The sequence below is a fragment of the Ovis canadensis genome, chromosome 1 (assembly GCF_042477335.2).
Source record: "Ovis canadensis isolate MfBH-ARS-UI-01 breed Bighorn chromosome 1, ARS-UI_OviCan_v2, whole genome shotgun sequence".
NCBI lineage: Eukaryota > Metazoa > Chordata > Mammalia > Artiodactyla > Bovidae > Ovis > Ovis canadensis.
This window is the reverse complement of record NC_091245.1, coordinates 129212289-129234824: the sequence shown is the minus strand read 5'-3', so window position 1 is coordinate 129234824 and position 22536 is coordinate 129212289. Positions and strand designations below refer to the sequence as shown.

The window sequence follows — 22536 nt, the reverse complement described above, 5'->3', positions numbered from 1 at the left end:
CAATCCACTCCAGTATTCTTGCCTAGGAAATCCCATGGGCAGAGGAGTCTAAAGGGCTACAGTCCATGGGGTCACAAAGAGTTGAATACAACCTACTGATGGAACAATAACAACAAATATAGCTGAAGGTCATTAATTAATTCAGGGTCATGACCATGACCTTAAGGTTGGAGTAGGTTTGGAATAGAAGGTTGATCTTGGCTTGAGTTCCCTGAGGTGCTAGAAGGGAAATCTAGCTGGCATGGAGTGTGACTCATTGAGGGCAGAAATTTTCCTCGGTAAGAAAATGGTCACTTGGTGGAAGACTTGGTCTAGTAGAAGGCATAGGGAACATTCTAAATTTCTCTGGGCCCCTCCTGCTATGTTTGCTCCAGCCTAATAGTGGAAAACATAATAGCACCCTTCTGGTTTCATTTCAAGTTTTCTTTCCTCATTTAGAAAGTTGTGGGGCTGCCTTCTATTCTACATTTGAAAAACTGAGGAGCTTAGATAGAAAGACCCAGAATGTGGCTAAGAAATAACCCTTTTAGCAGTTAAAACTATCTGTAGATGGCTTGAGCACTAAGATATAGTGCATTTTCTACCACTGGGAACTTACAAGGAGAATTTCACTGTTGGACAAGTTTCACTTAAGGATCCTTCACCTCCTAGGTTCTACTCTTTAGACCAGCCTTTTCACATTACTTATGCAGGTCCTGACTTCAGCAATAGTGAAGTGACACCCAGGTGTCATGTTGATTAAAGAGCCTATATACAGTGAAGGTCTCTTTCCCCCTTATTTTTGAATTCCATCCTTTGTTATACTATGTTTTGCAATATTTATTTTCTGTTTGGTCAGAAAGTACTATTCTTAAGAGTAATTAAATTAAGTTTATTTTTTAATACATAAATTTTAAGACACAAATCTTAGTAATTCTTAAAAATAAAAGCATGCTTTATGGAACATTGTCATAAATATTAAAAGACCAAGCAAATCGTTTGAATGGCAGTTTGGATGTTTTTGCACTTCTAAATCTTCCGTAGCCTCAGCCTGCTAAATTGCTCTAAATGATACATGTTTAAAAAGAAGAAATAGTGATTGCATTTTATTTCACTGAATATGTCAAAGGTTAATTAGAAGATTTGTAAAGTACTCTGAGCTTCTTATCAAAAATCACTAAAACTGAAAAGTCCTCACTTATTAAATCTGAAATTCTTTAGTTTCTTTTTTTTTAATCTTACAGGGCATCAAGGTTTAAATACATTTACTTTGTCTAATTAAACCTGATTATATGGCTATTCTGATGCTGATGAAAGGTTGTTGGCAAAGAATAAGCATTTTTTTAATCTAAAATTTATTATAAGGGAGTATAACTATATCACCATTTGATGACTTGTTTATTTCTCTTTTTTTCTCTCATAATTCTTGCAGGTTAAACACTCAATGGGAAATGATTTACAGTTGGTCTCTGTGCACTTAAAAACTGCTTATTGAAAATAGCAATAATAACCAGCACATGCAGTGTTTACTGTGTGCCCAAAATGACTCTAAGCACTATGCATTATTAATCCATTTAATCTTCACAGTGTTCATATGAGAAAGATACCATTATTATTTCTCCTTTACAGATGAGGAAACAGAATGCCATATAAAGAAATGATGAAACTAGGACCCGATCCTAGCAATCTGGCTCTAGGGTATGTGTTCTTAACTAATAGGGAATCAACTATTTGTTTTAACACAGAGAACATCAAAATTAGGACTTGGCTGACATTTTAACATCATTAACACATTTTCTAAAAAAATAATTTCAGTAAAAAGCTGTGGCACCTTTCTATTATAACTAGTGCTGCTGCAATTCTTGTAGTCATCACACAATGCATGGAAACAATTTACATGAATTTACACAGCTTATATTTGTTTAGTCAAAAACCAATGAGTGTTTTGGGAACTGCAACAGTTGTAACCTGAAAAGAAATGTAGGTATTGTTTATATTTTTTCTTTTAACAGCATTTTCTATTTCATATAGTTTCATTGGTTTCAATTGCAGGGTTTTTAACTATTTTTTTCTACTATGTTTATTTTACTATTTTTACTATTTTACAGGTAAAATATGTGTGAATTGTGGAGTGTAATACAATCCTAAGACTGAGAATATGTGCATTTTATAGACCTAGCCCTCTAATATTTTATTTTTACTGAAATACATCACATTATTTCTTCAACCAGGTTATAGGGCTTCTACAGTAAAGATGTGTAATCCCATTATTCAGTAGAATGAATAACTGCAATTCTACTTCAGGCCAACATATATAAAGATTTTATATATATATATATATATATATATATATATATACACACACCTATTTATACACTTATTTTTACATATATCCATAACCTCACGCAAATACCCTAAGGATAGATTATTGATATTTGATTTTTGTTATCTTATAAACAAATGGTCTTATAAATATGGTAAATACATACTTATAGAACAAATAAAATACCAAAGACAATTACATTTCAAAATGTCGTCTCTGACTTACTTTTATTTTAGATAGACATTGATTTAAAAAAAAAAAAAGGGACTTCCCTGACATTGATTTTTAAAAAACATGGGACTTCCCTGGTGGTAAAATGGATAAGAATCCACTCGCGAATGCGGGGGACACAGGTTCAGTCTCTGGTCCAGGAGAATTCCTCATGCTGTAGAGCAACTGAGCCTAGGCTTGTGAGCCTGTGCGCTAAAGCCAGTGCTCTGCCACAAGAGGAGCTGTTGCAGTGAGAAGGCCATGCACCACAGGTGGGGAGTAGTCTCCACTCACTGCAAACTAGAGAAAACCCACGCAGCAACAAAGACCCAGTGCAACCGCAAATAAATAAATAATAAAATTTAAAAAATTAAAAAACCTTAAAAATCAATCAAAGACGCAGAAATCAGCCATGCAGTCATCCAGACTTGTAAAGCAGATATATCAGAGGTGAACCGTTGCCTTAAAAGCAATCATTTCCCTTAACACACGATTGAAGCGAAGTGAAAGTTTCTCAGTCATCTCCACCTCTTTGCGACCCCATGGACTGTAGTCCACTAGGCTCCTTTTTCCATAGAATTCTCCAGGCAAGAATACTGGAGTGGGCAACCTTTCCCTTCTGCACGGGACCTTCCAGACCCAGGGACTGAACTTTGGTCTCTCGCATTGCAGGCAGATTCTTTACCATCTGAGCCACTAGGGAAGTTTAACACATGATTACATATATTATTTCATTAAATAATAAGTTATCCTGGATTTTTAAAAATATGATTTAATTTACAAAAGTCACTTTGAAGAAAGCATTCTCAGATGAAAGCATTTGTACTATAGTGAGGGGCCTCTATCTTTCAAATGTATTGCTATAGAATATGATCATTCCAGTTGATTACGCTCTTACCTTGAATTGGCAGAAAGTTACGACATTTGCAGAATCTCCTAGGTTTTTAAAAATTCATGTGTTCCCTTTAACAATTTCCCTCAGAGGGATTTAAACACCTTTGCTAAAACATTTTTCATGTTTTTCTCCTGTCCAGAATTAAAGATTGGTCCCTTACAGGCAATATATCAGGTACTGAAACAGGTTAACTTTAATTGACCTCATGGATTTCTCCCTAAGCAATACATTTTTATACTATAGGTACTTGGCAGTTTGAACACTCATGGCAGGATTGGCTGGATCTTTCAAACAAGAGCTAATAGCTCCTATGTGAAGACTTCCTTCCTCTGCAGAGAAGTTTGTGAAATGTCTTTCATTTTGTGCTTCGTTACATAACTATTTCTGTCTGAAACCTGTCTGCCTATAATGGCTCATTGCTTCGGATGCACTGGTGCAGCACTGGGGCAGTAACTTTCTTGAAATATCTTTTGAATTAATGAAAGTTCCTAGCCACTCTCTGGAAGGAGATTATAAAGGTTAGAGACTCCCTTATTCCCACAGCAGGTCCAAAGTCCCCAGACCATGAAAGCCAGCAATGACAAACCTGTTATGATTTTTTAAAAAAATCTATCTTATTCAAGTCATTTTAGACCGAACCATGATCTAATCTGTATAATCCTCTGACTTGGGTCTGAGACGATTTTTACAAGGCTAGCTTTTACTGAGAGTAAAAGCCTACGGGGTCGCACAGAGTTGGACACGACTGAAGTGACTTAGCTTAGCAGCATTTTTTACTGAGAGTCATTTTTTACATGAGTATTTTCTATTCTGGGTTCACAAGGACTTTTCCTATGTTCACACCACTTCCTGTCTGCATAAGGCATGCTACTTAATCACATGCTGAATTGTATTTAACAGGTCTGTGCACATCTTGTCTCTTTATTGCTGTTCAGGTTTTTCAGCCTTGAGCAGAACTCTATATCCTCCCTTTCCTATCTCTTACAGTGCCAACTTCAAGTACTGGTCAAAGTGGAGATCTCGGAAAAATGTCTAAATTGAACTGAATTGAGTTGAACGCCTCATTCTTCTTCTCAGCTGAATTCTAAGGGCAGCCTCACCATCTGCTGCTTATCTACCATCTGGAAGTGGTTCTCCTGCAAATGCCTGTATGTGCTCAGCAAGCTTCCAAGGACTAAGTTTTTCGTCTGACTTGGCCTCTGAAAGTCTTTGAGATTTGGGCACTGGCACTCTCTGGAATTTTTCTGTCCAGTACCAGAAGCCACACCACCTAGGGATCACTGATGGTGAGGAATCTGAACAAAGACCAAACTAGAGAGGGTTTTTTTTGTTTTTTGTTTTTTTCTCTTTAATTCAGAAAGTTGAAAAAGTAGGACTAATAGATAGGAATAAGAATTGGATGCTAATGGTGATGATGTTGTAGGTGATAATTATAATAATCTTTAGCATTTTTTCTCTTTTTTTTTTATTTAACGGTTTTCTTGTTTATAATTTGCCAAGTAAAGCAAATAGTATTACAAGCACACTACCTCTATTAAGTTATGTATTTCTTAGAATAATATTTCAAGGTACAGAGGATTTAATAACTTACCAAGATCTACATAGCTAATGGGGCTTCTCCAGTGATTCAGCAGTAAAGAATCTGCCTGCAATGCAGGAGATGCAGGTTCTATCCCTGGGTCAGGAAGATTCTCTAGAGGAGGGCATGGCAACCCATTCTAGCACTCTTGTCTGGAGAATCCCATGCACAAAGGAGCCTGGCGGGCTACAGTCCATAGGGTCGCAAAGAGTTGGACATGACTGAAGCAACTGGGCACATATGCACACATACAGCTAATAAGCAGTAATATCAGAATTTGAACCCAGGCTATCTGGCTTCAGAACAAAGCCCTCCTCTAAGTTTTAATTTTATACTAGTTATATCTCCTGAGAAGACTGGCTGGGGTCCCTAATCTCTGAACAATGAACCCAAATCAGTATTCCTGGATGATAGTTTGCAAGAGGCATTGGGAAAAACCCTTGTTTTAGGCCTTAAATGATTCTTCAAATTTTAACACGAGAATCATTTCTTCACCTAGGAAAAATATGAGTTGCTAAACTGTCACTGTGAGACCAAAGTTTGGGCTATTCCATTTGTCCAAAGGTAATTAATGGAATTAATAATTACAAGGAGAAAAACCAATTTTTCACATGTCCTACTTTTTATGAGATGTGGAGGATTTATGAGATGTGTGTATTTGGGTGCCACTGCTCTCAACATTGTTGTGTGTAAGAAAGAAAATGGCCTTAGGAAATCTGCTCTCAAGTTATGTCCATAGATCTTGAACTGACCACTCTTTGTACCTCCTAAGATGCTGGGTTGGTCTCAGAGAGTGGAGAGGGCAGGAAAGTCTATCATTCAGGATTTTGAAACAATTGAAAGGACCAAGCAATTCAACAGCAGAGAGCTGAGAAAACAATATAATTAATATCATATTATCGATTAGTATTCTCCTGAGTAGAAAATAACAAGAGAATTTGTTTAAAAAGTGTTCTTATATGAAGTCTCTTGAAGTTCTGAATTATTAACATATTGATTTATAAAAAGATTCCATTTAAAAATTGATAGATAGATTTGTCCAACAAAGGCAAATAAAAGGTCTCCTTATACTTGGAGAATCTCCTAAAACATCTTCGACAGCCCCTGGACAGTTGATAAAACACTCTGCCTTTCTTTAACTTTGACCTGGTAATTGGTCTCCTGGTGACTGACACCCTGTTATCAAATAGGCATTATATCATCCACAGTGCTAAGGTCTTTAAGACTCAGGTGCAGATGACCCTGTGGCAGTATAATGTTTAATAAGCATCATTAACTAAATGCCCTTGGTCACAAAACTTAAAATTGTTCTTTATTTTAATGGGCATTAGCATATAGGTATCTTGAGGTGCCCATCTACAAAACTTTGTGAATATACATGTATTTGAATTTATGATTTAACCCCAGTTCTTTGTGTAAATACAGTCCCTGGTGATCACTGTGATTGTTCTATGAAGGAAAAGTATTTTGGCCTCCCTGGTCTTAGACAAGTCATACCGTGACCCAGCACATGATTAATAAATGTCAGTTTATTCTCTCAGCCTTGTCTGAATTCAGATGATGAATAGTGAAACCTCATCTGAGCTATTTTTAAAAAATAGCTTTTTTTTCCACATTGAAAATCAAATATCCTAAATCTGAAATATAAGGGCAGGTTGTCTGCAAGAATAGCAGTCTAGATTAAAAAAAAAAAAAAGTCAGCGACTTTGGATGGAAATTTTAGTGAGCAACTTCTGGTCACTTTTCAAGCAGTGTGTGTGTGTGGTGGTGTGTGGGTGTGGGTGTGTGGGTGTGTGGTATATGCGTCTGTGTGTGTGTGTGTGTTTTGTGGTATGTGTGTGTGCTCAGTCGTGTCCTACTCATTGCAACCCCATGAACTGTAGTCTCTCAGGCTCCTCTGTCCATGGGATTTCCCAGGCTAGAATACTGAAGCGGTTGCCATTTCCTTCTCCAGGGGATCTTCCTGACCCAGGGATCGCACCTGCATCTCCTGAATTGGCAGGCAGATTCTTCACTATTGGTGCCGCCTGGGAAGCCCTTTTCCAGCAGAACCTCTACTAAAAGCATCTCCTGTTTGTGTCCCAGAGACAAAAAGAGTTAGTGCACTTTGCTTATGGATTTTAGTAATTTCCATCATCCTTTTCAGCTTTCAACTGCCTATTCTTCAGCTGTGAAACAACTTAGAATCATCTTGAAAGCAAAGAGTTGGCTTCACCATTTGGATGTGCCAAAGGGATATTTTGGGGATATTGAGTATGATGAAAAAGTGCTTCTTAGAAATTTCCTTGTGACTGAGTACGAAATGAATCCATATGGGCAAGAGTCATTACATCCCCAACAGTAGATCAGAATGTGCTAAGCTAAACCAGGTAAAGGAAGCTTTCCTTATTGATTCCACAACCTAAGAGAGGATACTGTCTTTGATTAAGAGAGAAAGGGAAGGAGGGACGCTGTAATGGCACAGCAGAGATGATGCATTAATGTAGAGCCAGGTCAGAACTGAGTCCTCGTGACTTTAACTGCTGTCACTCAGTGAGAGGGTGGAACTACCCTGAGAGCTAAAAAGCTGGCTTGTTTCTTTCCCTTGCAGAATAATCCAGCTTAAAATCCCCGAGTGTGGATCCCTCTGAAGCTTTCTGACAGCTTGCCTCCCTCAAGGGGAAAACTAAATCGGATTTAGTCCTTGTTCTCTTTTTGCAAATAAATTCCTTCTTGATAAATAGGGTTGCTGGGCTATGAGATAACTTGTAAATCGAGGAACATAGAACGGCTTCTCTTCCTCTGTGGATCTCTCTGTATCCTTCCTGCTATGGTCTGAATGGTTCCCCCCAAAATCCATACGTTGAAATTCTGACCCCCCAAGGTGATGGCATAAGGAGGTGAGGTGTTGGGGAGGTGTTTAAGTCATGAGGATGGAGCCATGAATGTGATTAGTGCCCTTATAAAAGAGGATCCTAAAAGACCTTTGCCCCTTTTACCACAGGAGGACACAGCATGAAATCTGCAACCTGGAAGAGAGCCCTCATTCAACCATTCTGGACCCCAATCTTGAATTTCAGTCTCCAGAATTGTGAGAAATAAATGTCTGTTGTTTATAAACTTCCCAGTCTGATGTTCTGTTATAGCAGCCTGCACAAATACACTGCTTCATGTCCCTCCCTTCTTTTTCTTTTTTCTTTCTCTGATAGAATTCATCTCTCTTAGATTTCATCAGTGCATTTGCTCATTTATTAAAAACATATTTTCTGAGTGTCTAATATCCTTTACTAGGTATCTATTATGTTCCAGGTACTGTTTCAGTTTCTGAGGATATAAATGACAAACAAAATAGACCAATTGTCTATCCTCAAGATGCTTATCTTCTAGAACTCTCTGAAGTTTGACTGAACTCTGGCTCTCCCGTCAATAGCTTTATAAATTTGTGGCAAGTTATTTAATGGAGCTATGCCTCATTTCATCCCAATCCCAAAGAAAGGCAATGCCAAAGAATGTTCGAACTACCATACAATTGCATTCATCTCACACACTAGCAAAGTAATGCTCAAAATTCTCCAAGCTAGGCTTCAACAGTATGTGAACAGTGAACTTCCAGATGTTCCAGCTGTATTTAGAAAAGGCAGAGGAACCAGCGATCAAATTGCCAACATCCGTTGTATCATCAAAAAAGCAGGAGAGTTCCAGAGAAACATCTACTTCTGCATTATTGATTATGCCAAAGCCTTTGAGTTTGTGGATCACAACAAACTTTGGAAAATTCTTAAAGAGATGGGAATACCAAACCACTTGACCTGCCTCTTAAGAAATCTTTATGCAGGTCAAGAAGCAATAGTTAGAAATGGATATGGAACAACAGACTTGTTCTAAATCAGGAAAGGTGTACATCAAGGCTGTACATTGTCACCCTTCTTATTTAACTTATATGTAGAATATATCATGCAAAATGCTGGGCTGGATGAAGCACAAGGTGGAATCAAGATTGCCAGGAGAAATATCAACAACCTCAGGTGAGAAGATGACATCACTCTTATGGCAGAAAGTGAAGAGAAACTAAAGAACCTCTTGATGAAAGTGAAAAAGGAGAGTGAAAAAATTGGCTTAAAACTCAACATTCAGAAAACTAAGATCATGGCATCTGGTTCCATCATTACTTCATGGCAAATGAATGGGGAAACAATGGAAACAGTGAGATACTTTATTTTGGAGGACTACAAAATCACTGCAGATGGTGACTGCAGCCATGAAATTAAGACTCTTGCTCCTTGGAAGAAAAGCTGTGACCAACCTAGACAGCATATTAAAAAGAAGAGACATTACTTTGCCAACAAAGGCCCATATAGTCAAACTATGGTTTTTCCAGTAGTCATGTATGGATGTGAGAGTTGGAATGTAAAGAAAGCTGAGTGCTGAAGAAGACTCTTGAGAGTCCCTAGGACTGCAAGGAGATCCAACCAGTCCATTCTAAAGGAGATCAGTCCTGGGTGTTCGCTGGAAGCACTGATGCTGAAGCTGAAACTCCAATACTTTGGCCACCTGATGTGAAGAACTGACTCACCGGAAAAGACCCTGGTGCTAGGAAAGATTGAAGGTGGGAGAAGGGGATGACAGAGGATGAGATGGTTGGCTGACATCACCTACTTGATGGACTTGAGTTTGAGCAAGCTCCTGGAGTTGGTGATAGACAGGGAGGCCTGGTGCACTGCAGTCCATGAAAAGAATTGGACATAACCGAATGACTGAACTGAACTGAGCGACCGAAGTGAACTGAACTGATGCCTCACTTACTTTCCCACTAGTGGCTCAGAAGGTAAGGAATCTGCCTGCAAAGCAGGAGACCTAGCTTCAATTCCTGGGTTGGGAAGATCCCTTGGAGAAGAGCATAGCAACCCACCGCCATATTCTTGCCTGGAGAATCCCATGGTAGAGGAGACTGTCAGGCTATCGTCCATAGCACTGCATAGAGTGGATATGACTTAAGTGTCTTAGCACGCGTGTATATATGCCTTATTTGCCTCATCATACAATGGGGATAATATTAGCTTTTTCCTCAGTTGCCCTTTACAAGGATAAAATGATAATATATTTAAAGTGTTTAGGAGCAGAGTGTGTGGCTATGAGCTAGTGTGTAATGCATGCTTCTTGTCTCCCTGTCCTTGTTTGTACTCTCATCACAGTGTTTCTCCCTGAGATGCTTATTGTCTCATTTGCCCAGTCACCCCAGAAACTTACCCTGGCCTCATTTTCAGGACCAGGGAGCAAGCAGGAGCCTGCTCTGAAAATGTCCAGGGAGCAGCAGTTGTGAGACTAGTGCCACATTATTTCAATGAAAAGCACTATCCAAGAATACCTTAATGTGTTGACCCTAGGGTCCTGCCAGGTGACGTGGGACCAACACTTTTTTATGAGCAGAAACAAATCAAAATACGGTTAAAGGATACTGTGTGAATTCAGTGATTGATTGGACGGTGGCAGAGTCAGATCGATGGCTTTTTCAAAGCATAGCCTCTCCCTCTTTATATATATATGATGTGCATCTTAATAAGCAGTATTCTTGCCAGGAAAATCCCATGGACAGAGGAGGCTGGCGGGCTACAGTCCATGGGGTTGCAAAGAGTAGGACATGACCGAGCACACGCTCTATGCATACTATACTATACTATACTATACTATACTATACTATAGTAGTCGTAGAATCTTATCTGCTTCTACTTGCCCCTTTCCCAATACTCTAAAACTTTTTGATATTGGTGAAAGACATAAGTCATTTCAGACATTTTTTCAGACATACTCAATTCTGCTTTAGCAGTGTCCCTCGGTCCTATATGTCTTGCAGGTCACTTTCCTGCTTTCTGACAAGTATTGTGATGAATTACTAGCTGGGGGTAGCTTATGTTTCTTCACACTATTGATTTTAGGAAAATTTAAGCTTTCAGAAAGTTGGAAAGCCAATATTTAAAGTCATTTGTCCTGAAAACAACACTTGTCCAAAAAAGAAACAATCATACTTTATACCTTCATAAAATCAATGACATATTTCTTAAAAAAAAAAAGTGTTTAAAAAATCATCATTTTTTTTAAATAGAGGAAAAGAAAATCCTAACATTTAAAGATTACTCTGTTTTTTATAAACCTTTGAGTATAGTGTACTCTTTTTATTAAGATTTTTTTAATGTGGACCATGTTTTAAAAACTTTATTGGATTTATTAAAATATCACTTGTGTGTTATATATATTATATATATATACATATATCTATATCTATATCTATATATATATATCTTGGTTCTGAGGCATATGGTATCTTAGCTCCTTGACCAGGAATCAAACCCACATTCCCTGCATTGGAAGGGATTGCACTGGATTGCCAGGAATGCCCCCTAGTTTACTCTTAAAACAAGTTTTTATTTGTTTATCTATTACTGTTGGTAATTGCTAAACCACATTTACTGCATAAGTAATAGATGGGAGCCTGGTGAGCTACAGTCCATGGGGTCGTGGAGAGTTGGACACAACTGAGTGATTAACACAAACACATACACAATACCAATTTTTGAGAACTGTTATACCAAGACGTGTTCACTTTTTTTTACCCTTAATATTTTGTCTCTACTTTAATATTCTCCACAAGTCAGAGTAGTCCACTTGGTCCTGGGGTGGCAACTTCATTTTGGTAATCCGGGTGTGAAATGTCAACAAAAGGGTTTTTAGAGTTTATTTTGGTTACAGTTGTTTTCCTTCCCTGCTCCCACGCCCCACCCCGCCTCACCTACACAGGCACAATTATCTCTTACAAGAAGGTCCTTGTCTATCTCTGTTTCAAACCAAGTATATGAGTTTGAGCACATAATTTAGCTTCTGAGGGTTTTGTTCTTTTAATGAGTAAGGTGAAGGTCTGAATCTTTTTGATCTCTAAGGTTTTTTTTTTTGTCATCTCTAAAGGTTTCTGGATCTATTAAAATCCATATTTTTCCCCATGGGAGACACAGTATCTGAGATTTGATAATACAATTACTACAGCTTATTCTATATGCAAGGCTGACATCAGCTTCATTACTCTGGGTAAGTCATTAAAAGACATGAACCACAAAATGTACTTGACACTAAAACTATATTGATTCTAGCTTAAATCTCCTTTGGTGCCTCAGGAAGCTCTCTAGGCTATGGGGAAGGCTTCAGGCTGTACTGGGTGCACTATCCCTGTTGGTGCAGATGCAATATTAGACTGGAGTCTCCTGGGATATTTTTGGATTTAATTTTCCAAATAAATTCCACTAACAACAGATTTACTTGTCATCTGTTCCTGTCTCATCCAGTATAGAACATGAATGAAACAATGATATTTACATATTTTGATTGGAATTTCAGATTAAGTGAACTTTTTTGTGTGAGTTCCATACATGAGGCATTAATTAATGGATGTAAAGGTAAGAAAAGATGTTGAAGGTACTGATATGTGGAACTGAGTGTATTAAACTGAGGATAGAAGAATTGATATCTAACTGGTGTAAAGGTAAGAGAAAAATGTTGAAGGTACAGAGAGATATGTGGATTTGAGTGTACTAGAAGGACTGATATCTAGATAAACTGAAGAAATTGCTTTACACGGACTGCTGTGGGCACCTGGGTTCTTTGTAATCAGATTACATCATTAGACATTTTATTTTATAAAAAAACTGCCTAACAATTTCTTTTTCTTTTTTTTTTTTTTTTGGACAGACCCTTTTTTCCACACCCTTTTTCCATCAGTATGAGATGACCATTGAGAATATTTTGTTAGTTCCTTACCTTGAAGAAGGTCATTGTTGATCCATCTCTGACAGCCCCATATTCTATCTTGGTTTGTTTTGCCAAATCATCTGCTGAATCAATGGGGGATTCCATTCGCTCTACTGTCAAGAAGGCGGCCAGATTGGCAGTGTAGGATGAAATGATGATTAGGGTGAAAAACCACCATATCCCTCCAACTATTCTGGTCGAGAGAGCTTTGGGCATCAACTCTGATCCTGCGATGGTATCACCAGAGTAAGAGTGTTAAACAGGTATGAGAAGGGAGAAGACTCATGATTCAACAGTAGTCTAGAGAGATAATGCATTTTTGTGACTCAAAATCATAAATCTATCAAGCATTTATTCTCTTGTGTGTAGGTGAACAGATGTATCTTTTTAGAAAATGAAGTAAAATTTAAATGATCTTTTATCATTTATCACTGCTGCTGCTTAAATGTGATTTATTTCCATTTGATGGTTTTAATGGTTTTAACCCTGAGATAGTCTATGACTAAAATTTATAAACAGCTTAGTTGCTTGTTTTTGCTGAAAAATCCTCAGACTTCTGGGCTTTTTGCACTGTCTAATATACATCTTATTGTGTGAAATAAAATGTTCTAGGTTGTACAACAGTGAAAGCTTTAAAATGTTAACATTAACATTTTATCTAATATTAAAGAATGGGAGAAACTTTCAAAAGATTTACGTATCATGTTATTTATCACATGCATTTAATAAAACATTGTTTTATTAAATCAAAATGATATTGGGCACAACTGTACTTGATAGCGGATGAATCATTCTTTTATTTTATGTTATTTTTGAAGTCAAAATTATTTTTTTAATGTTGATTCTTGTTTAACTGAAAATAATATATTCACTGAAAAGGCACAATTTTGTCCTCAAATAAAGTACAATTTAATTATACTTAAAAGGCTGGCTGTTTTGGAGGTGGAAAGGGGCCCTTCTTGTTAAAAACACTCATTTTAGGTGTTATCAGATGGTTCCTGATTATTTGTAAAAAGGTAATATAGAGGCATTTAATGTATTTACCAAGAAAAAGAAAAGACATCTTTCTCTCTTGAAGAAAGGGTATACAGGCAAAGTTTACCTATGCAAAGGAAAAGCATTTGTGAAAGCTCTCTAGCTCAAAACTTTTGATCAAGCTGAGCTATGGAAGTTTATAAAACCAGCAGCAGAACCAAAAGGAGCAGAAAGGCATATGCAGCCCTTATCCTAATTGTATTGATCCATGGATGGATTTTGGTTAATCTGCTTGCCTGAAATTCACCATTGCTTCTCTCTTAGCATTTTCTCCATAAATTCGGAGAAATGATAGAGTTTATGGGACCACTTAAGAAGTGAAAGGAAAACACCCTAAGTTAAATCTAAAGTGTGAAGTTCAGCAGGTGAATTATCTGGTTTAAAGGAGTCTTTCACTGTTCTGATTGTCTTAAAGTTTTGTCATTAATGGCTTAAGATAGAAAGGGAAATTGGAGTTTACCTATCTACAAATACATGCATTTATGCTCAAGGTTAATCTGTAAACAAATGCAAATATTGCTCATGAAATCAGATTCAGCTCCAGGCTCATGATATGCAGATAAATGTTGGCAGAATTTCTTAGCTTTGAATTAGCTATGTTCTTCTAAAGCTATTCTTTGTACTTTACTCTCTTTTAATGAGGTTAATGGCTTCACTGTGTCTTTTTTTTCTTTTTTTTGCTTGTTTGTTTGAATTTGAGTGTGTAACGTTACACAGATTTATAACAGTTTTCATCAAATTGCTTCTAAGGATTTAGTAAGATAGTGCATTGCTGTTGCTGTAATCTTGCAGTTTAATGGGATTTATATGCTATAGGTGTGTATGTTTAATGCCCAAGTTTGTTTCATATCTTCATCCTGAATTGATCTAGCAGCCTCGTGGTAGTGTGATATTATTTTAGATCTTTAGTTGGCTATCATTAAAATACCATTTATTTCATAAAATACCCATAGGAAATAGGTAATACAGTTAGTAGATATATTTTCTTAGCTTATAGGTATAGATTTTCTGCTGTGAATTTATCCTTATTTTATTTGCATTTGTGAAAAGATCAGGTTTTAATTTATTATTCATATAATTGTGTATTATATGGCAGGAAAACTAGGCAGACAGATGGATAACCAACTGTCTACATGCAATAATAAATTTACATCTATCACACTTTAAAATAAATCATATTTATACATTTGAATGAAGTTGTCATGGAAATTAAAAATAATTAATAGGAACCTACTCATACTACATTTTAAACCCTTGGTAGATGGTATGAATTTCTCAACACTTCATCTTTTGAAAAAAATTCACACAGTCTTCTGACTTTCATAACTCTCATTGTTAACTGATATACCTAGAAATGACTTCACTCAAGTTGAGATGATTTGTTAAAGGTCAGAACTCTAGAGGTTGAAATCATGACAGTAATAAAAGCAGAATGAAACGTCATCAGAAAATATCTGGGATGAGAGACAATACTTGCTGAAGTCTCTTTAGTGCCTTTTATGGCAGACATGACAGCCAATCCTGATCCAGACTTTGCTCACGCTCTGTAGAAAAGAGAAAGCCTGATCATCACATTAAAAAAGAAATTAAACAAAATGGTTTCCAATTGAGTACAGCGACAAACTTCTGCTAGCAAGAGCACAACAGTCAATATAGAAGTTAGCTACCCAGTCCAATGCTAAGGACAAATGCACGAACAGTCACCAGTACCGCAAATTTGTACATCATAATATTTTTTTTTTCACCTGACAGATACTTTAAACTTCTTGAAAAACAAGCAGAGTCTGGTTGGGGCTGACTGTCATGTACCCAAGGTCGTGGTAACTAGCAGACACTGCATCCCACGGTTTGCTGTGGATGATGGGAAACTCCAAACAGGTAGAGTATAAAAGAGAAATTTAGGGGGAGGGTATATGCATATGATGGGCTTCCCTTGTGGCTCAGCAGTAAAGAATCTGCCTTCCAATGCAGGAGACATAGGTTCGATCACTGGATCAGGAAGATACCCTGGAGAGGGAAATGACATTTCCCCCCAGTTTTCTTGCCTGGGAAATCCCATGAGAGAGGAGCTGGCAGGCTACAGTCCTAGGGTCACAGAGTTGGATACAACATAGCTTCTAAAGAACAACAATAACACTATATGACAAAAGGCAGTCACGGTCACATATACCTGCACAGGCGTGCTGCATACTCTAGGAAACCCAAGTCTATATTTTTCTATTCTAATGGCATAGGAAGGCAAGCTACTGGTAAGGAAGGAAGTCTCTTTCATTCTTTGAAAGTGATTGCTCACAAGATAAATGCCTTAAAAACTAAATGCACTGGTAAAGCAGTGTATGTCATCCAATGAGTTTTCCTGTGGGATTTATAGTTCTGTCTTATGCTCTAAATTTACACAAGTGATTTCCAGTGAATCAGGTGCTGGGTCTACACCTACTTTGCACTGCCTGAATAAACTATACTTAACTGTGTGTTGAGATGATTTACTCACTTTGTTCAATTATTTGATGTTTCCACTCTAGAAACCCTGTTCTCTCTCCTTGGAATTTTTAAACACAATATAAACACTTCGAGTAGCATGATAACAAGTCCCTCCTGAGAAGCCTTAGGGCTTACCCCTAAGTAACAAACATCTTTAATATATATCCTAGTTGAAATTTCCTTTGCCAATTTATTTTGCAGCTTGTTGTCAAATAAGGAGATATTCCAAACACAACAGCATCTGTGACTGATGATTTTCTTAAATTAATGCATTTAATCTTGAGAAGTATTTTCTAGACCATACGCCTGGAATCAAAGCTGAGGAAAATCCACAGAAGTGTTGGATTTCTTCCAAAGGTTAAAACAACTCACTCCTCCCTTCCCCACAAAGTCAAAATCCTTCAAATCATAGAAAATGTACAAAATATATTACATTTCTGTGGTTTGAATTTTATTTCCTCCAACATCTCCAGTTTACTGTTGCTATGGTTACAAACTGAGGGAGATTGTAAAAAGTTACTGGGAAGCTAAGATGAATCCCAGTAGGGTTTGTCAGAGCGGTAATTAGGTGATAGTTTTAGGGACTGTCATCTATTGGAAGGATGTAAGTCAACCTAATTTTCAAAGGATTCAAATTTTAGCCCATTTCAAATTGTAACTTGTGAGGTTATGACTGAAAAGGAAAAGATAGATATCTCCATCTATGTCAGTTTGTAAACAATTTCTAAGGTAATTTATCTTTTCCTTCCCTCTATGAAAAGTTATATTTGTTGCTTGATAGAAGTTTATTTTATATCTGTAGCAAAGGAGTTCTGTTGCTGTCATATTTTTGTCTTTTTTATTTTTAGAACTGTCTAGGAAGCCAGGTTCTATCTTTTTAACTACTGAGTTGGTTTTTAGCCTACCCCCTGTCTTCTTGGTGGAGTTTACCAGCATAAAAGCCTGTCAGCAGACCGTGGGATGCGTGTGACAAAGATGGGCAACCTTGTACCTTGTTGCATGAGAGCTCCAACTCCAAACCAGAAACTATTTAGTAAAGTAAAATTGTTTTCCACCACGTCTGAGTCAGGATTGCATGGGTGGGGGTTATACCATTCGTAGGGTGTAAACCTGCAGTAGTTAACAGAAACAGTCTGTAAACATGAGGTAGATTCATGCGGCACCAGCAAAAATCCACTGAACCAGGCACAACACCCAACAGTGAATGAAGGATGTGTCAAACCACACAGTAGGCCATGTTCATAAACTTACAGCTTTGGTAGGCAAAGTGCAAAGGAGACTCTAGATATTATATCTACCAGTCTTCTGATTTCTAGGCAAAGCCCGTTGGTTGGCTGGAACCATATTCCTCGGATCATGTCTACTGATTTTTTCTCAGTTTTCACTCATTTCCACTTTATTGAACAACTAGATGGACTGCAAAGGGAGGGTCACTCATCCCAAGAATTTACCCCACAGAGTAGCAATGACAGTGACACACACAGCTGCATACCAACGGTGATATCAAGGTTCTGCGTCACTAGGTGCCGAGGAAGACACGAAACAGAGGGGCAACGGACTTCAAGGGTTATTGACTGACAGATCAAAGGAGTCTATGTAGTCTAGTGATTTCATAACGCATCAAAGGAGTCGCAAGTTTCAAACGATTAGTGAACAGAAAGAAGGTCTGGATTGAGGTGTATTTGATACTTTTATGATAGTGTGTGGAAATAAAAATCCCAATCTTTAAATGAAGAGATAAAGTTCAAATTTAGAAGTACCCTGGCCCAGGCATCAGAGTTCATTAATGTTAAGGCCGCAGCATGTCTGGATGGACAGTTTTAGGTTCAGATTTTCCTCTAAGATTCATTCTGAATCGTTTCTACAACTGTGAACTGTGGCCACTTGATCGCCAGCCCTAGCCAGTCAGGAGGTCAAATTTGAATAAGTAATTTAAACTCTCTGGCTTCAATTTCCTTATTTTTAAAGAAGAAAGAATCCAGATATCTCTAAGTTGTGTTCAAATAAAAATTTGAGGGGCTGAAAGGATTTTTGATTCTTCTTCTATTTTCTAAAAATCTGCCTGACCTCTACAAGCCCAAGGAGCTCCGTGCTCTATGGTTCTTTTTTAAGACTCTCTTTCCTAGGGGCACTTATTTTTCCCAAAAAGACATTAGCAGATGCGCTGCGAAGCGATCTGGAAATGATTTAAAATGCAGTAGTCCTTAGCACCGAAAGCTAGGCCATTTGCCACTGGATCCTTTTAATGCAAGCAGGAGTGTTAGAGTAAAGTCAGTGCGAACATATGGAATGCTCTCCAGCCATAGGTTTCAGCAGTAAACAATAGCAGGTTGCTGACACATGGTGGAGAGTTGGTGTTAAGGTGAATACATTATCTACAGCGAGAAGCGGGGCACACTTTGAATCAGGCACAAGGAAGTGGGCAGATAGTTCTTAACGAAACACCATTCCCTAAACCTGCAGACACCTTCTGAAAAGTACACAGTGTCTCCTCATCAAGTCTCAAGGAGGCTAGGATAACAGCCTCATAGTTTATCCCATAATAATGGCATCCAACTCATTACTGCGCCTTCTCCACAGCTGCAGGGCACACAGTGCAGTTTCCTGTGAAGCTTATGAATAAAGCTTTAATTGACAATGCCATGCCAATACATTTTAATTACTGTTTCAACAGTATAATTAAATTTTGAATTTATACTCTCTTATAACCATAGAAGTTTGCTGAGCCGAAGAACCCAATACCAATATTAACGAGCCTACTAATTGAAGCAATACACAGGGTAAAAATGCCACTACTTAAACAGTATCATTGGTGCTTGTACAATAATTTAAGAAAATTAATTGCAATACATTAGGAGGGCTATGCCTTCAAAAGCAGAAGTTTCTCTAAACAGCTCATAAAACCTGGCCACCACCAGCTCTGTAATATTCTGGCATGTCTCCCCTGTATGTGCTCTGATGAATGAGCCCACCACTTCTTTCTCTGGAATGCTGCATCTCACTCGGTCCTGTTTCCGTATTTCAGACTTTGCAGCTCTAAGTGAACAATTAATCTAGTTTTCTATGGCAAAAAAGAAAACTGTCCAAACAGCAATGCAATTCTGCCTGCTCGGCAGAGATATTTTAGATTCTTTCTCTCTGGGATTCTGAGTGACTTGGAGAGTGTGTGGACTGAGGAATATTAAATAGTGATTGGATGCTGTACTGTGGCACACTGACTTTTCATAATGCAATAGATCTACCTGTTGCCTGGATGCAGATATTTCAGCTTGAAATTCCTAATGTCTGCTTAAAGATAGCCAGTGTGACAGCAATGTCATCACCAGGAAGCCTGGTAGAAAGATTAATTCATGGCCTGTACCAATGATATTCTGAAGCTGCTCTCCTCACCTGATTCCAGTTTTAGTAAAATGACAGAGAAAGGGATAACTGTGCTTAGAATTTACATCAAAACTTGCATCTCGAAGAGTTATACTGAAATGCAGAGGCTCATTTTGGTTTCATGTTCATATATGCCAGGGTTTTACTTGAATGGAAGATATAAAATACTGAAGACTTCTAATTAAGGAATTCTTTTTATGACTGAAAATGGATATCAGGCTACATCAACAAGAGGGAGATCTTTTAATGGAGAAAGCTCTCAATCTTGTAATGTAACTGGTTGGGTTTATAGCATAATCATAGAGCTACAGTCAAAGGTTTTCTTGATTTTTCTTTGCCAGAAGCCAAATTAAAAAAAATGTCCATTTTAAGAAGATAAACATAAATTGTAAGATGTAAGCAGACATTATTTCTGGATATTCAGTCTATCTAAATTGTATGTTCATGATGGACATAATTCTTTGGGATTAAATACTTTACAAAAAGTAATTTAGCAAATGTCAACCACAAAGCAAAAACACTGACATGCACATTTGTAACATGCAGATAGTAACTAAAATTTTTTGTATGGTTTTCCTTAGTTTGTCTAACTTTATAAATCAATTCAGTTCAGCAAATGGTTTGTAAGCTTTTGTCTAGTGAGAACATAAGCCCAAAAGCAGCGATGAGCTTTATTTTTCCCTCTAAAAGGACAAGAAAGTGTATACTTCAAAACACAAATTCAAAAGCCTCTCTAGAGCAACAGTGATTAGGAGATCAACTATTTTTCATTTCTATTTCACTAACTATGAATGCAAACCACTAAGGTGGTATCAGAAAGTCATTTCCCATCTTAGCTTACTGATGCAGACTGACCAAGTTCATGGTCTCAGACCAAGTTCATGGTCTCTGGAAGTCAAAGCGAATCGGCACACTTATTTAACCAGGATTTGTCTTGGGGAATCACATCCAAGATATATTTAGTGGCTTTATGAACTGGAAGCAGAAATGGATTCAAAGGCGTGGGGAACATGAATATAGTTGAGAATGCAGTCCCCGTGACAGTGCACCTGTGCACTGCAGGGAGTTATTTTTTAATTTTTTTTTAATGTTTTACCACCATGCTGTGTGAAAGGTTGCATTTGATGTCTGATACTTCCACTTCCCCAAGACCCAGAGTGAGAAGAAAGACAGTGAGAAGGGAGTGATAAGGATAATAAGCTAAATAAAGAAAAAAACTGGTCTACAAAGTGTACTGTTGGTGAGTAGGAATCCTGAGTAAATAGTATTGATTGGGGGAGAAACAAGGCTGCTTCTTTTAATTTTTTGGCCACGCTTCACAGCATATGGGACCTTAGTTTCCTGGCCAGGGACTGAACCTGTGACCCTGCATTGGAAGCATGGAATCGTAACTACTGGATCATCAGGGAAGTCCTGGAGGCTGTTTTCTTCATTGAAAGAGAGTCAAGTTAGAAAATGTAGGGCTCTGGATTACCAGGAGCTTACAGAGGAACAGATAACATAAGGAAGGGAAAGCTACTTAATGCTACATTCGTTTGGTGGTAAAAATAAGGGAACTTAGAGACACAGTTGGGGTCAAATGTAAACAAATACTTTGAAATTGTCTGTTTGTGAGAACTGCTGGATGCTGTTGACATGGTTTTCTCTTTCGCCGATTTGGGTCAAGTCAGTGTGATTAATGAGGTAATTGCTTGCTCATCAACATTGTCTTGACTATTCTATTCATCAGCATCTCTGCCTAGATAAAGCAATGAACTGGGGAATATGGAAACTCACTTCTCTCTTACCCTCTGCTGCTTGGATTGCCCCACTAGTCCTAAAAGCACCCAGCAGGTGTGGGCCCCGAATAGAGGAATGGAACATCAAGCCAGCAAAGATTTCCTAACTATCATCAGACGGCACATCACCTTACGGTAATCATTTATCAAATGACCATTCTAAGGCAGTATGTATTTCACTTAGAAGCAAGTAATGAGACATGCACCTCCAAAGGTAAGTGATTCGTCTTTGAAAATTAGACATTCAAAGCAATATCATCTTTAATTATTTAGAGCACAGTTTTTCCAACTTGATGCTATTGACACTTTGGGGATATGTTTTTGTCATAGGAGGCAGGACAGCTCTGCACACTGCAGGATGTTTGGCTACATCCCTGGGCTCTTATCTACCAGATACCAGTAGCATCCCCCACCCTCAGCTGTAACAATCAAAAGCTATTTTCAGACCTTGTCAAATGTTCCCTGGGGGATAAAATTTCTCCTAGTTGAGAACCACTGATTAGGTATTATCAAAGGATAATATCACTCTACATACTGCCACTATATTATTTTCTGAGGTAAGACACATGGAAAGAAAGCTTTGGTAATTATTTAAAATTAATATCTGGACAAAATTTGGAAAACAATCTAGGGTTTGGTAATGGTATAGTTTACGAGGTATAGAGAACTTCCAAACATTCATTTCGTACTGAATGTGTCTCACTCATATGCGAAAGCACACATTAATTTGCTTTGACTGTGTCTGCAAAGGATCTGTAAGACCTTTCTAAGCTAGGTTATTTTTCTAAGTTTTCTTTATAATTATGCCAGAGAGTTACCCGGCATTAATCAAAATCATACAGTGAACAATGACAAAGGATTAGGATGAAGAAATATTTCTCTTAGAAATTCCTGGAGGGAAAACAAAAATTGATTAGGAAAAATTCACTGAGTTTTGTTGAAAGATGAAAAAGATTGAAAATGAGTAGAGGACATAAAAAAGCAATTATTTTTTTAATATGGTTTGTCCAGGCTTATCAACTGTTTAAGGCAACAGAAAGATAAAACAGCTGTGTTTCAAATTCAGTATCAAAGGTATTTAGACAAATACAATCGATTGAAT

The 22536-nt window shown here is 37.6% G+C and overlaps 1 protein-coding gene across 1 annotated transcript in view; it reads right to left on the bottom strand.

Moving 5' to 3' along the window:
• The window catches only part of GRIK1 (glutamate ionotropic receptor kainate type subunit 1), a 450348-nt gene that overhangs the window by 12787 nt on the left and 415025 nt on the right, over positions 1-22536 (bottom strand). The window contains exons 13-14 of the mRNA XM_069577980.1: positions 17267-17385; positions 12769-12986 (exon numbers count right to left, since the gene is read on the bottom strand). Of these exons, the coding sequence (XP_069434081.1) occupies positions 12769-12986; positions 17267-17385 (337 nt within the window). The remainder of the gene's footprint in view (positions 1-12768; positions 12987-17266; positions 17386-22536) is intronic.